Consider the following 13,643-nt stretch of genomic DNA (forward strand, 5'->3'; position numbering starts at 1 on the left):
CACCTCCTCTAAACACACCTCTTTTCTCTCTGTGCGTTTAGAGGCAGGGGAAAGGCCTAAGTTGGTTTTAGATACGTCTAAAAACCAGCTTTGATTATGGGTACTTGGATGATCAGGCTTTTTGATCGTCCAAGTAGCCATTTAGGACACTTTTTAGACGTTTTTGGTTTTTGATTATTACCCCCTTAATATTCTCCAATAATCCATCTTAAAACTTATCTCCCCCCTCCCTCCCATTCCATAACAATTTTTAAATCACCTAAAAGCATATAATAAATTCCTTCTTAACATTCCTTATAATTATACAAAGACCAAAATCTACACCTCCCCCTCCCCCACCCTTGGACATACAAAATTAAAGGGAAAAAAGGCATTTAATCATTACAATAATTTGTTTAAGGCTCCCAAACGTCTTGAAATTTTCTTAAATACCCCTGCTGTGTAGCTATTACCCTTTCCATTTTATATATATCACCACTATCAGCCAGTGGCTTTGAAAATTACATCACTTGAGACCCCTGTTAGTCTCTTATAATCCTATGATAGTGCATAGAGATTTGTGCGACAGCGCATTTACGCAAGTGGATAACATTTTATATATATGACATAAAGAATTCCACCAGAAACTATAATTCAATCTATTCCAATTTTTCCAATTACTCATAATCTGTTGTATGGCAACCCCTGCCATAATAAGTAAAAGCTTATTATTGTTCAAAGATATTTGGCTCTTAGCCCTCATTGACATGCCAAAAAATACAGTATCATACGGCAATGCCACCGGATTTTCTAAATTCCTGAACATATAAAAGGAAGTCTAGAAGAGCCTATATCACTAAAAGAATTACAAACAGTGTTGAAATCCCTTAGAGTTGGATCTGCTCCAGGTAGTGATGGGTTCACTGTAGAGTTTTACAAATCATTTCAAATTACCCTATTTCCTCATCTATTAAATTTATATCAGGCTCAACTGACTAAATGTTGCGTTACAGGTACTATGGTGAAGGTGGAGTCTTCAAGAGCTTCAGTGTCAGTGGTCCTAGCGTTTCTCCAAGCTGGACTTAAGAAAGGTCTGGCAGTGGCTCCCTCAAAGTGCAGGTGGCAGCCCTCTTAAGCTTCAGGGCTCGAGTGGAGAAATTATCACAAAATTCTCATTCAGACATAGACAGATTTTTGTAGGGTGCTCTCAGGCTGCATCCTCCTCTTTCTATCTTGGAACCTTAACACTATTTTGCAGGGCTGCTGTGAAGCTTCATACAAGCCTTTTCAGAAGGCATCCCTGATGGATCTTACTGTTAAGACAGTTTTTCAGGTGGCTATTACCTCAGTGAGAAGAGTCTTGGAGTTGCAGGCGCTCTCATGCAGAGAGCTATTTCTCAAATTTACAGAGGCTGGGGTCTCTCTGCACATGGTACCTTCTTTTTTCCTAAAAGTGGTTTTGACCTTCCATGTAAATCAGGAAGTCCGGCTACCCACATTCTAACCCACAAGTTAGAAGAGGACACAGAGTGTTGAAGTTTCTGGATGTTAAGAGAGTTTTTCTCCATTACCTAAAGGTAACGAATGATTTTCGTCTCTTAGATCAGTTTTTTGTGATCACCAGTCCTTGTCGACTGGGAAGGTCAGCTTTAAAGGCTTCTATTTCCAGATGGATTCGCTTGACGATTTTGATTGCATACACTGACTGTGGTAAAGAGCCGCCGATCTCTTTGAGGGTGCATTCCACTAGAAGCATGGTGGTACCACCCGAGGAGATTTGTAGGGCAGCTACATGGTCCAGCCTCCATACTTTTATGAAGTTTTACAGCATGGACATGGTAGCAGAAAGGGCCGCCACATTTGGGTCTTCGATGCTCACAGCAGAGTCATCTGCCCCACCCTAGTCTCAGGGTACTGCTTTGGTGTGTACCATTGGTCAAGACTGATATGTACCTTTTGCACTAGAAGGAAAGATTAGGTTCTTACCTTGATAATCTTCTTTCTGGTAGAGAAGTAAATCAGTCTTGATGGCCCATCCTGCCAGAGATTGTTTAACAATCATTGTTGCAGAGCAGAACAGAAGTGATTTGTCAGGGAGGTTTCCCATACCCATTCCCCAGTATTCCTCTTTATTTCTTTTCTTATAATGGGTTGGGACAAACTGAGGAGCTATAGAACAGTCCATTGAGAAAGGAGACAGAGACGAAAAAGGTAAATGATGTCTTTTACACAACTTGCAGTTGGAGAGGAACATAAAACACTGGTCAAGACTGATAAGAACATACGAATAACCGTACTGGGTCAGACCAATGGTCCATCAAGCCCAGTAGCCCGTCCTCACAGTGAACAATGTACCTTTCTACTAGAAAGAAGATTAGTGAGGTAAGAATTTAATATTTCCTTGTATGCCAACTTACTGAATGCAATTAATTCAAAATGTTTTATTGCCTCCATTAGTCATAGAGTCAGGATTCAGGTACCAATAATCAGAGAATTTCTCCCTCAAAACCCAGTCACATAAATCACCCAACAAAGATAAATAAATCTATGTAAAATACAATACAGTAAAACCTTGGTTTGCAAGTGTTTTGCAAGACAAGCAAAACATTATATTAAATTTTAACTTGATATACAAGCAATGTCTTGCAATACAAGTACATACAGTATACACACATCACAAATGAGCCGATGATTCTTCTCTCTCTGACACATCAGGAATGCAGTGACTGTTCTAAATGAGCAAAGTCTTGAAATACAAGTACATACAATATTTTGTATTAAAGATTTGGGGATGTGGAATGAATCGTCTGAGTTTCCATTATTTCCTATGGGGAAATTCACTTTGATATATGAGTGCTTTGGATTACAAGCATGCTTCTGGAACGAATTGTGCTTGCAAACCAAGGTTTTATTGTATTTACTAAAATGGCAAAAATAACAAATATCATCTCAAACCAAATGGCAACATTTCAACAATCAGTCAGGTAAAGGAACTTCTTAAAGAAATTTCCACAAGGACAGTAGTAGTTGATGATTTTTTTTAAGTGAATAATATGGCTGTATATGACAATTGTATTGCAATCATCTTTTCATTCATACTTCTACCCAAAATGTCTTGTTTTTCAGGTTGGTTGCCAGGACCTGTAATTTATGGTACTATCATTGACAGCACTTGTTTGGTCTGGAAAAAGAAATGTGAAGAGAAAAAGTCTTGTCTGTACTATGATAATGATCTGTTCCGATTCAGGTAGGTCTATTATTGGTTTAAAGATAAAGGTTGTCAGCCCTTCGCTCTAGAGCAGGGCTTCTTAATCTGGGGAGCATGGATGGGTTTCAGGGGGTCCGTGAGGGTCAGATAAAGATTAACATTTATATCCACTATAAAGCCCAGATAACGAGAGATTAGATGTAATAGTGGTAGATCTGGGTTGGTGCTGCGTGCCGGTGCCCGATTGCGGTAAGTGTGCGGGCAGGCGGACATGCGGGGGTCGATGCCAGTTCTTGGGGGTGGGGACTTGCAAATCGGGTCAATGCTTGGTTTGTGAGCCAAGATTTGCGAGAGTGATTTGCTCATCTTGCATAACACTCACAAACTTTGTTACTCACAAACCGAGGTTTGATTGTACTTAAAAGCTCATAGTTACAAACAGTGGCGTGGCGAGGGAGGTCAGTGTCCGAGGTTGTGGCACCCTGCATCGCCATGCTGTGCAGCCCCCCTACTCTACCCGCCGTGCTCTGCACCCCTCGTTCCGCCATTTGAGTGTCCCCTCCACTTTTTCCGCCGCTTGAGCGCCTCCCGCATACCTCTTGAAATATCCACCGGCGCAAGCAGCCAGACACAGCTCCCTTCTGATGTCACGAACTTGTCCCCGTGACCTGGAAGTGATGTCAGAAGGAAGCTGAGGGTGGTACGAGCATCAAGTGGAAGATGTTGCTCATGCCGGGAACAAGACTTAGCAATAATAAGGGGTTCATAGACAAAATTGCGCGAGACAACGGCACGCAGACAACTGAGCGCAAGGTTGACGGCGCGCCGAAGAAAAGCAGTATTTTAAAGGGTTCCGATGGGGGGTGTTGGTGGGGAACCCCCCTACTTTACTTAACAGATATCACGCTGGCGTTGGGTGGGGGTTTGGGGGGTTGTAACCCCCCTCATTATACTTGAAACCAAACTTTTTGCCTGTTTTGTAGGGAAAAAGTTCAGTTTTAAGTATAATGTGGGGGGTTACAACCCCCCAAGCCCCCCACAATGGTAGCGCAATGTCTGTTAAGTAAACACCCCCCGTCGGAGCCTTTAAAATAGTGCTTTTCTTCGGCGCGCCATCAACCTTGCGCTCAGTTGTCTGCGCGATGTTGTCTCGCGCGATTTAGTCCCGTCAACATAATAAGGAGGTACATGGGGGGAGGAGAGGCACCGGTGCTTCTTGTGAAGGTAGCATCCAGGGCAGTCCTCTTATTATGTCACTGGTTTTAAAATGACCTTCTTAGCTCTTGTTAAGCTTTAGTAAAAGGACCCCTTAATCTCTTATGAAGCTGATCATTGTGATTCTCCTGGACAATCAACTGCCACATATGTGTTTATTCTTTTTTTTTTATACCTTCAGATACATTGGTCTACAGGTTGTTTACCAGATTATAGCATTTGTTTGCTACCTGGGAGTGTACTTAATTTTCCGACAACAAAAAAAGAAGGAAGCACCTACTTTAGATGAAGAGAATGACTCATCAATGGAGAAGGCGGATTCCAAGAGAGAATCCAGCAATGCACATAAGGCAGAACCAACTCAAGACTCAAACACTCAACGCAAGGACTCAAAGACTCTACTCAAGGATTCAAAGACTCAATTCAAAGACTGAAAGACTCAACACAAGGACTCAAAGACTCTACTCAAGGATTCAAAGACTCAACTCAAAGACTCAAAGACTCAACTCAAAAACTCAACTCAAGGACTCAAAGACTCAAAAAGTCGACTCAAAGACTAAGAATGATTCCGTAATAAAGCTTGAAGTAAAGCCTGAGCCAATGCCCACGTCTAGTGCATGAAACAGAATTGAGGAAAGACTCAAAGAAAAAAAGAGACAAGAGAGACAGATTTAGGATCCAAAGGCTAAAGCTGAGTTAAGAACTAACCATGGAATAAATCTCTTCCTCGTATTTTCTGATTGGGAAAGCCAACCAAGATGAATTGCTTTTATTTTTCTAAGGTGGTTTAGCAGGCTATGAGATAAGATTAAATACCATTTACTTCCATTTTACTTTTTGTCTAATTTTATCATTGATACAGTGTTTACACTATATAAAAGACAATTTTCAGAGTGTTTGCTATCCTATGTATAGATTCCTCCCCTCCCCCCAGATCAGCTTATATCACATATAGTTTTAGAAATCAAATTACTCTAGGCCAGAAAATATCAATACTGTGAATATAAACCCGACTGAGAGCCTCCTGTCAATCAAAATAATCATGCCCGCACCGGCCTCAGGCGTCCTTAAGCATGCCTAGTCACATGAATGGTACCTTCAATGCCATTCGCTGCATTGATTTTTTTTTTTTTTTTTTTTTTCACATGCAACCTAATTGGTTAGTTAGATGGTGATAGGATGCCGTTGCTAGATGCATTTGTCTCTTTGAAGTGAAAAGTGTCAAGAAAAGTAAGGAATAACTCATAACTTTCGTGGCTCCACATCATTCTCTTCTTGGTTGGGCTGTGAACTTTTCAGTGGCCCCTCCCATTGTGATGTCATAATGCCTCATTCCACCAATGCCTAAGAGCCAACCTCATCGGTGATGTCACAATGGCTCGGTTTCCCTCTACTTGTGCCCGTTTGCTTCATTGAAACGAAAAGTGTCAAGGAAAGTGCGAAATAACTTTTTTCATGGCTCTACATCATTCTACTCTTGGTTGGGCTGAGAATTTTACAGCGGCCCCTCGTAAAGAAGGCATATTACTGTCCTGTATTTTTAATATCTTTAATGGACTTGTTTTTTAACCTTAAAGCTGTATTTTTGTTAATACAGTGGAACCTTGGTTTATGAGCATAATTCGTTCCAGAAGCATGCTTGTAAACCAAAATACTCGTATATCAAAGTGAGTTTCCCCATAGGAAATAATGGAAACTCGCTTTGATACGTTCCCCCCCCCTTGAGGCTAGCAGCGCTGCTCCCCCCGCTCACAAAGGCCCCCCCGCTCGAATCGCCCCTTCCCCCTGCGTGAACTGGCACCCCCGCCCGACCAACTTTAACTCACCCCCCGTCTGGCACCGGCACGAGAACCAGCATTGCTCCCCCCTGCTCGCAAAGGCCCCCCGCTCGAATTGGCACCCCCCTCTCGAGAACAGGTATCCCCCGCCCAACCAACTTTAACTCACCCCCCCATCTGGCACCGGCACGCAGCCCACAGGACGTGCCGGTGCCGCTTGAAGATCTTCTTCCTGCCTCTGCTGGCTTTGAGCATGCATCTGCGCATGCTCAAGCCCTTCTAATTCTCCCTCTCGCCGAGGGTGTGTTAAAGATGGTCGGGCGGGGGGTGTCTGTTCTCGCGGGGGGGGGGTGCCGATTCGATGGGTGGGGGGCCTTTGTGAGCGGGGGGGGGAGCGATGCCGGTTCTCGTGCCAGTGCCAGACGGGGGGTGAGTTAAAGTTGGTCGGCCGGGGGGTGCCTGTTCGCGCGGGGGAGGGGGAGCAATGCCGGTTCTCGGGGTGGGTGCTCACAAATTGAGTCAACACTCGGTTTGCGAGACAAGTTTTGTGAGAATGTTTTGCTCGTCTTGCAAAACACTCGCAAACCGAGGTTTGACTGTACTTTGTTATCTTCTTTTGAACATTGTGTCCCTCAGAGCAGGCACTATGTTATGTTGCAATAATTGTTGTTCTTGAAATTTACCAGCTGACAAAGTTACAGAAAACTCATGTGGTTTAGAAATCACATTACTCTAGGCCAGAAAATATCAATATTGTGAAAAAAAAACCCGACTGAGAGCCTCCTGTCAATCAAAATAATCAAGTAATATAATCTCGCATTGACTTTCCTGGGTCCACCTGATCCAGCAACTTTGTGTCAATTCAGCACCGAATGTAAATATAAAGACTTGAAAATATAAAGTAAGGATTTTTTTTTTATTATTTTAATGGTTGCCCTACCTAATTGTAAAGAAATAAATGACAAGGTCAATATTCAGTGGTATTTGACTGGAGAAATTACAAGTCCTACCTGGAAGTGGATATTGGCTTGAATTATATCATACAAATATAGCAAACCTTGGGCAGAAGAAACACTGATAAGAACCGTGTCTGGTTTTATATTATTACTAGTCTTATAGCCCGTTACATTAACGGGTGCTAGAATATATGTGTGTGTGTCTCTCTTTATTTCTTGTTCTCTCTCTCTCTCCTTAGCCGCTTTATGTCTTTCTTTTTCCTTGGCTGTCCATCACCACCCCTTGCCTGCTCCCCCTGTCCATTGTCCCTTCCTTTTACCTCCCCTGTGTCCACCACCACCCCTTCACAGCTCTCCTTATGCAGCAGCAGCCCTTCTCCCTTTGTTTTAGCTGCCCCCTGTCCAGCAGCACCTTCCTTCTCCCCCTGCCCAACATTAGGCCTCCGTTCCTTTTTCTTCACCCACCCCCTGTCCATCAGCACCTCTTTCCTTCTCCCCCTGTCCATCAGTAGGCGTCCATTCCTTTTTCTCCCCCCCTCCTCCTTCTTATCCCTATGATACAGTTACCTTGCTCTGCCCCTGATCAGAGGTTCCCGACAGTTGCCCAGTTGCACCCATTTGAAAAGTTCCCTCTGCGGCATCCCGCACCCCTCCTGACACGACTCGCGCTGTCTTTCTTTCTGTCTGTCTCTGTCCCTGGCCCCCTTTGTTATATCTCCCTGCACCTGGGTCTTTCTTCTTCTCTTTCTGTCTCCCTTCCTCCCTCTGTCTGTGTGTCCAAAGCAGCATTCCCTCCCCCTCAATTTCCCTCCCCCCACACCAGTTTCCTGTGCAGCAGCATTATTGTTTCCTCTACCCCCTTTCCCTTCCCATAGTCGCGACTAAAAACGCGGGCCCGAGTCCTTTGCCGGCGGCCCCCCCTTCCCTTCCCGCGGGTCCGAGTACACATGGCGATTCAAGCAACGTGTCCACCAGTCTTTACACGCTGCTTCGGGTCCTTCGGAAATCTTCTTCTACCTTGCCTCTCCTCCACCGTCGGGAGCCAGCGCCAGGAACTTTAACGGCTGGTGGTTCCTCTTTGAAACTGTGACGCCGCTGGAGCCAGGAGACGACGGAGAGGGCAGGGGGTGAGCCGCGCATGCGCACTTCCTAGCTACAGCTCACAGAAAACGGACCCACGCTTAGAAAGTGCGCATGCACGGCTTACCGTTTTATTATATTAGATTGTCAACCTGAGAGACAGTAATGTGAAAGATAAGACATTCAGAGAGAACAGAAAATACTGAGATTTGCAAATAGATAAATTAGGGAAAAGAAAATCACCAGTGGTCCTGTCTAAATCTGGAACAAATTACCACAGTCAAAAGAAAACAGACAGCAGACTTCGTACATTATCAGGCACCACCTTCATGATTCCCAAGGCTGCCAGTGGTGTACCTAGGCTAGGTTATGTGGGGCCCATCATTTTTTGACCCCTCCCCCCATGCAAAAAAATATTTTTTGTAATAACCATGAAACGGAATAAATGGTCAGAATAGAAACAGGCAGTGAAAATATTCTTTTATTGAACCTCATAAATATGTAACCATTATTCTAAACATAACATAACATAAATTATGTCTGAATTGTCATGACATCAGAAGTACATATGGAGTAGTTGCAGGTGATGCTTGGGACAGTTCTGATTGTGTTAGTTCGGTTTTATGTGTTTTTGAATAGAAGGGTTTTTATTTCTTTTTTGAAGGTTTTGTAGTCTGTGGTCGAGGTCAATAGATTGTAGAGTTGGGGGGTCGAGTGTTAGGAGGTTGTTGAACAGTTGTTTTTTTTTCTTTTGATGATTTTGGTTGGAGGGTGTGTGAATGGTGCGGAAGTTCTCCTATGTCTGGTTGAGGTGGATTGAATTATTTAGCTGAAGAAATTAGTTACCCCCCCCCCCCCATTCCACACACATTAATTCTCTTCCATTTTTGTTCCCATTATAAAAAACACTGATAAGTTCCCAGGAAAAAATACATTAAAATAAGAAGTGAAAACAAAGGCCCCTACAGATGAGAGCATCTAATATAATAAAATGGTAAGCCCTGCATGCGCAGTTCCTAAGTGTACGCCGCTTTTCTGTGAGCTGTAGCGACACATAGGAAGTGCGCATGCGCGGCTTACGGTTCTTTGAAAGACGCGGCGGTGGCTACTTTCACGATCCCCGCCTGCGTCGGACTTCCGACGCAGGTGGGGATCATGAGAGGAGCCACCGCCGCGTCTTTCAACTAAAAAAAAAAAAAAAGTCAAAACGGATGTCGGCGGCTGAGTGCTGCCCGATTCCTGTCTGCATAAATCACCTATAACTAACCCCCAGTATTCAGTGACCCTAAACTGTGCAGTATAACTCACTATCAGCTCTGATTGGCCACAGAAAATGTGGGCAGGTCAAGGACGGTACAGGAAATGGTGCTGGGAGGAGCCAACAATATTCACTGCTGGGTGAATATAGGCAGTGGAGAACTACGGTGGCAGAGGGTGGACCATCCCGGATGCCATCTTGGTGGGGACACGGCACCTCTCCGACCCCCGCCACTCTCACACCCTCCCTTCCCTGCCCCCGTACCTCTTTAAACTCTTCACCCGCATGAGCCTGCTGCTCATGCCGGTCTGGCTCCCTCTGAAATCCCTTCCGGGTTACCAGGCCAGGAAGTGACATCAGAGGGAAAGCCAATGTGAGCAGAAGACTGGAGAAGCTGCACACACAGGTGAAGTTTTAAGAGTTATGGGGTGGAAAGAGAGGGCATGAGTGTGGCACAGAAGGAATGGGGCCCAGAAAGGAGGGTGAAGGGGGGCCATTGCCCTGGGCGCATCCTAACTACACCACTGAATATAGAACAGCTCAAAAGCTAGTTTTGCATTCTAGAGCTTAACTATTCTCTGAGTGAAAAAATATTTCCTCTTATTGGTTTTAAAAGTATTAGGATGAATTTTTTTTTCACTCAGAGAATAGTTAAGCTCTGGAAAGCATTGCCAGAGGTTGTGGTAAGAGTGTATAGCTGGTTTTAAGAAAGGTTTGGACAAGTTCCTGGAGGAAAAGTCCATACTCTGTTATTGAAAAAGACATGGGAGAAGCCACTGCTTGCACTGGCATCTGAGCCAATCAGGGACTTCCTTAGGAAAGAGCCTAAGGAAGTCCCTGATTGGCCATTTGTTTGTTTTGGCCAATCAGGGACTTCCTTAGGCTCCTTCCTAAGGAAGTCCCTGATTGCCTCAGACGTTTCAGATCCCTCCCAAGGGAGGAGCCCAAGCCGTCTGAGCCAATCAGGGCCTTAAGCCCCTCCTATTGCATCACATGATACACTGGGGAGGGGACTAAGGCCCAGTGTCATTGCAGAGGAGCCAGAGTAGGAGGTGTTTTCAGTACCTCCTGCTCCCAACGTCATAGGTACGGTAAGGGGGAGGGGGACCTCTGGTGACAGGAGGGAGTGGGCATCCCTCCTGCCTTTTTCTTCAGGAGGGAGGGGGGAGGAATTTGTGGGCAGGAGGGAGTAGGCATCCCTCCTTCCATTTTTTTTTTTTTTTGGGGGGGAGCGAGAGCACCTTCGGGGCAAGAGGGAATGGGCATCCCTCCTGCCATATTTTTGGGGTTTGGGTGGGGACAGTGGCACAGGAGTGCTAGCGGGGAAGGGGGCTTTTTTAATAGTACAGATGGCACACAGAACATCTGTCCAGCCCTGACAGCAGTGATGGAGGCTGCTTCACCTGTCACTACTTTTAGGGCTCTGCATTGTGTCAGTGGGTTTGCATGCAAATGATTTCCGTGCAAACTTGATAGTGAATCAATCGCTGTTGGAAAATCGGCCAGAGAATCGACCAACAGCGATTGAGTCGCTTTTCCTTAGGCTGTTAGCAGCAATAGTCAATAATTGGTTAATTAAGAGCTCTGCCCAAGCTCCGCCCCTAACTTAGCCAGTTAGCGCGTGGCCAATTAACAGCAGCCTTCAGCTACACCCTCCAGTTAAATGCCACCTCAGCGAGGTTTAACAGGGCAGGAACCTCTTCCACCCAGTTAAACCCTTTTGACTACTTTGCTCGTTGAGAATAACCAGACCAAAGACAGATTCATATGAAGCCTTTTCCTTGTTACTTCTCCTTGTAGCGTCCCTCCCAACCAGTTTCTAACCCATTGCAGTCCTTTGCCAAGGGTACTAGAAGTTGTTTTTTGGGTTTATTATTTTTAATCTAAGTGCAGTCTATTAACTTGTAATGTGAAATTCATCTTTAGCGAGCAGCCATCGGTCATCCTGTCATAGTCTGATTTATGCTGGCGCTTCGAGACATTGCTTAAAATGTAGGATGAAGACATTAATAAGAAGATCCAAATAATGTATCAACTTATGTATCAGGAAGGTCAAACAGCGTACTTCTATTTTTCTTAGTTATGTCAGGCTGGTCAAGTGGAAACCTAAAGATTTTATGAATTCTGATTGAATTATCGTATGTCAAACCAGAGATGGAACAGGAGCTGTGAAACCTCATTTAGAGTCTGTCAGGAGAATGAGGAAGTACGGTGGGAGTGCAGCAGCTGTGAAAGATAAACATTTTTAAAATTGACGTGATCAGCAAATTCAAGTTGAGTTGTGTAGCGAATCTTTCCTAATTTAAAGTCGGTGTAAAGCAGAGCTGGCGTTCTTGTTTTCTGCAAAGACCATAAAAATGTTTGCCAGGTGATGACCCTGGTACTAGTATAGGGCCGGGGTGTCAAACTCAGGCCTGCGTGGGACCTGAAAGTGACATCAGTGGGAGAACTGACGGGGTCACGAGGAGCACATGGTTGACCGCCGCAAGCAACAATTCCAACTAGAGTTGCGGGGGACGGGAAGGGAGGCAAGTGTTTGGCAAGGGGAAGAGGCAGGGGAGAGGAGGGGAGGAGGGCTGCTTGCACCCCCACCAACATGGTGCTGGGGCAGACCACCCCACCCCCCCCTCTTTATTGCACCACTGCATGCAAAGGGGTAAACCCAGGACCGGATCAACCGTGTTAAGTGAATCTGGAGCCAGTTGTCAACCTCTGCATCTTGGGGTTATCAGCTGGCATGCACTCATAATCCCAGTTGGGTATCTGGAAACAACAGAAACTGCATTGTCGTGAGAAAATGCATGTGCCGCAGTGGCTCCACACACGTGCTGACTCATGGGACCTGCAAGTAGGGAAGGAGGTCGACAGAGGGATTGATTGGGGCCTTTAGTTTAGGCCGCATTTACACATGTAGAATGAATGCACGTCAAAGGGGAGAAGTTTCAGTCTCTGGTAACCAGAGCTGCTATTGTGATGTCACCAACAAGAGCCAACCTCCTCAGTGATGTCACAATGGCTTGATTGCCCTGTACTAGGTTCACTTGTGATTTCAATTTCTACTCATATTCAGTCAATTAACTGCATAACACCTTGGGGAAAAATTTAGGACAGCAGACTTTATTTGAGTTGTTATCTGAGGACTGGTCTGAATATCAGCTGGGCAAATACATGGATATTCAAAGCGTGCACTTGGATTAAGCGCGGCATTGAATGTGTGGGTCAACATGTGCCCATGGTTTAAATCAGGGGTGTCCAACCTTTTGGCTTCACTGGGCCGCATTGGCTGAAAAAAATGTTTCTGGGGCCGCACAAACGTTCAAATGCTGCAGCAAGACACAGGAGGGAGCCGGCAAGATGGTAAATACCCGGGGGCAGCAGAGGAAAACACTGCATCGCCCTCGACTGGGGCCGCACAAAATACTTCACGGGGCCACAGGTTGGACACCCCTGGTTTAAATCCTGCTGAAGAGACCATCCAGCGATATTCAACGGAAATTAAGCGGACACTTGGAATGCGCTACCGGAGGAAGTGATCAGGCAGAGTACGGTACAGGGATTCAAACAGGGATTGGACGGATTCCTGAAGGATAAAGGGATCGTGGGATACTGAGGGAGGAGCTGGGATGTAACACAAGTATAGAAAGCTAACCAGGTAATAAGTATAGAAACCCAACCAGGTCGTGAATGTGCAAGACTGGAGGGTTAGGACTTCGATGGGAAGATAGGACTTTAATGAGAAACCAAGGTGGCAAGGGGCCCCTTCTGGTGATTCAGACAGGTCGTGAACTGTTTGGGCCGCCGCGGGAGCGGACTGCTGGGCGGGATGGACCTGTGGTCTGACCCGGCAGAGGCACTGCTTATGTTCTTATGTTCTTATGTTCTTAATACCACTGAATATTGCCAGTGACCAGCCAGGCACTGGGGGCAGAGCCTAAACTGGAACAGAATTTAACTACAAAGCGATAATATTCAGTCTGCTTACCAACTGATTGTAGAAATAAAGGAGGTCTAACCAATTTAGCACGCCCTATATGCTAGCACGTCCATAGAATATAATGGGCACGTGAATCCGCTAGCGCAACCTTAGTAAAAGACCCCCAAAGTTAGAAGAGCGCAGGGGGATAATTCTCAAAGACCCGTCGAAGGTTGCTCTACTGCCGGCTAACCAA

At 45.3% G+C, this 13,643-nt stretch overlaps 1 protein-coding gene across 6 annotated transcripts in view; it reads left to right on the forward strand.

Annotated features, from left to right (window-relative positions):
- SLCO2B1 (solute carrier organic anion transporter family member 2B1) overlaps positions 1-5,235 on the forward strand; it is a 139,056-nt gene extending 133,821 nt beyond the window's left edge. For 5 of the 6 annotated variants that reach the window (XM_033947387.1, XM_033947391.1, XM_033947390.1 and 2 more), the window contains 2 exons: positions 3,106-3,226; positions 4,584-5,235. In XM_033947387.1, the coding sequence (XP_033803278.1) occupies positions 3,106-3,226; positions 4,584-4,836 (374 nt within the window). In that variant the 3' untranslated portion in view covers positions 4,837-5,235. The remainder of the gene's footprint in view (positions 1-3,105; positions 3,227-4,583) is intronic. The other variant, XR_004539737.1, reaches the window with a different exon arrangement.
- The last annotated feature ends 8,408 nt before the right edge of the window (positions 5,236-13,643 follow it).

Source organism: Geotrypetes seraphini, chromosome 6 (assembly GCF_902459505.1).
Source record: "Geotrypetes seraphini chromosome 6, aGeoSer1.1, whole genome shotgun sequence".
Taxonomy (NCBI): domain Eukaryota; kingdom Metazoa; phylum Chordata; class Amphibia; order Gymnophiona; family Dermophiidae; genus Geotrypetes; species Geotrypetes seraphini.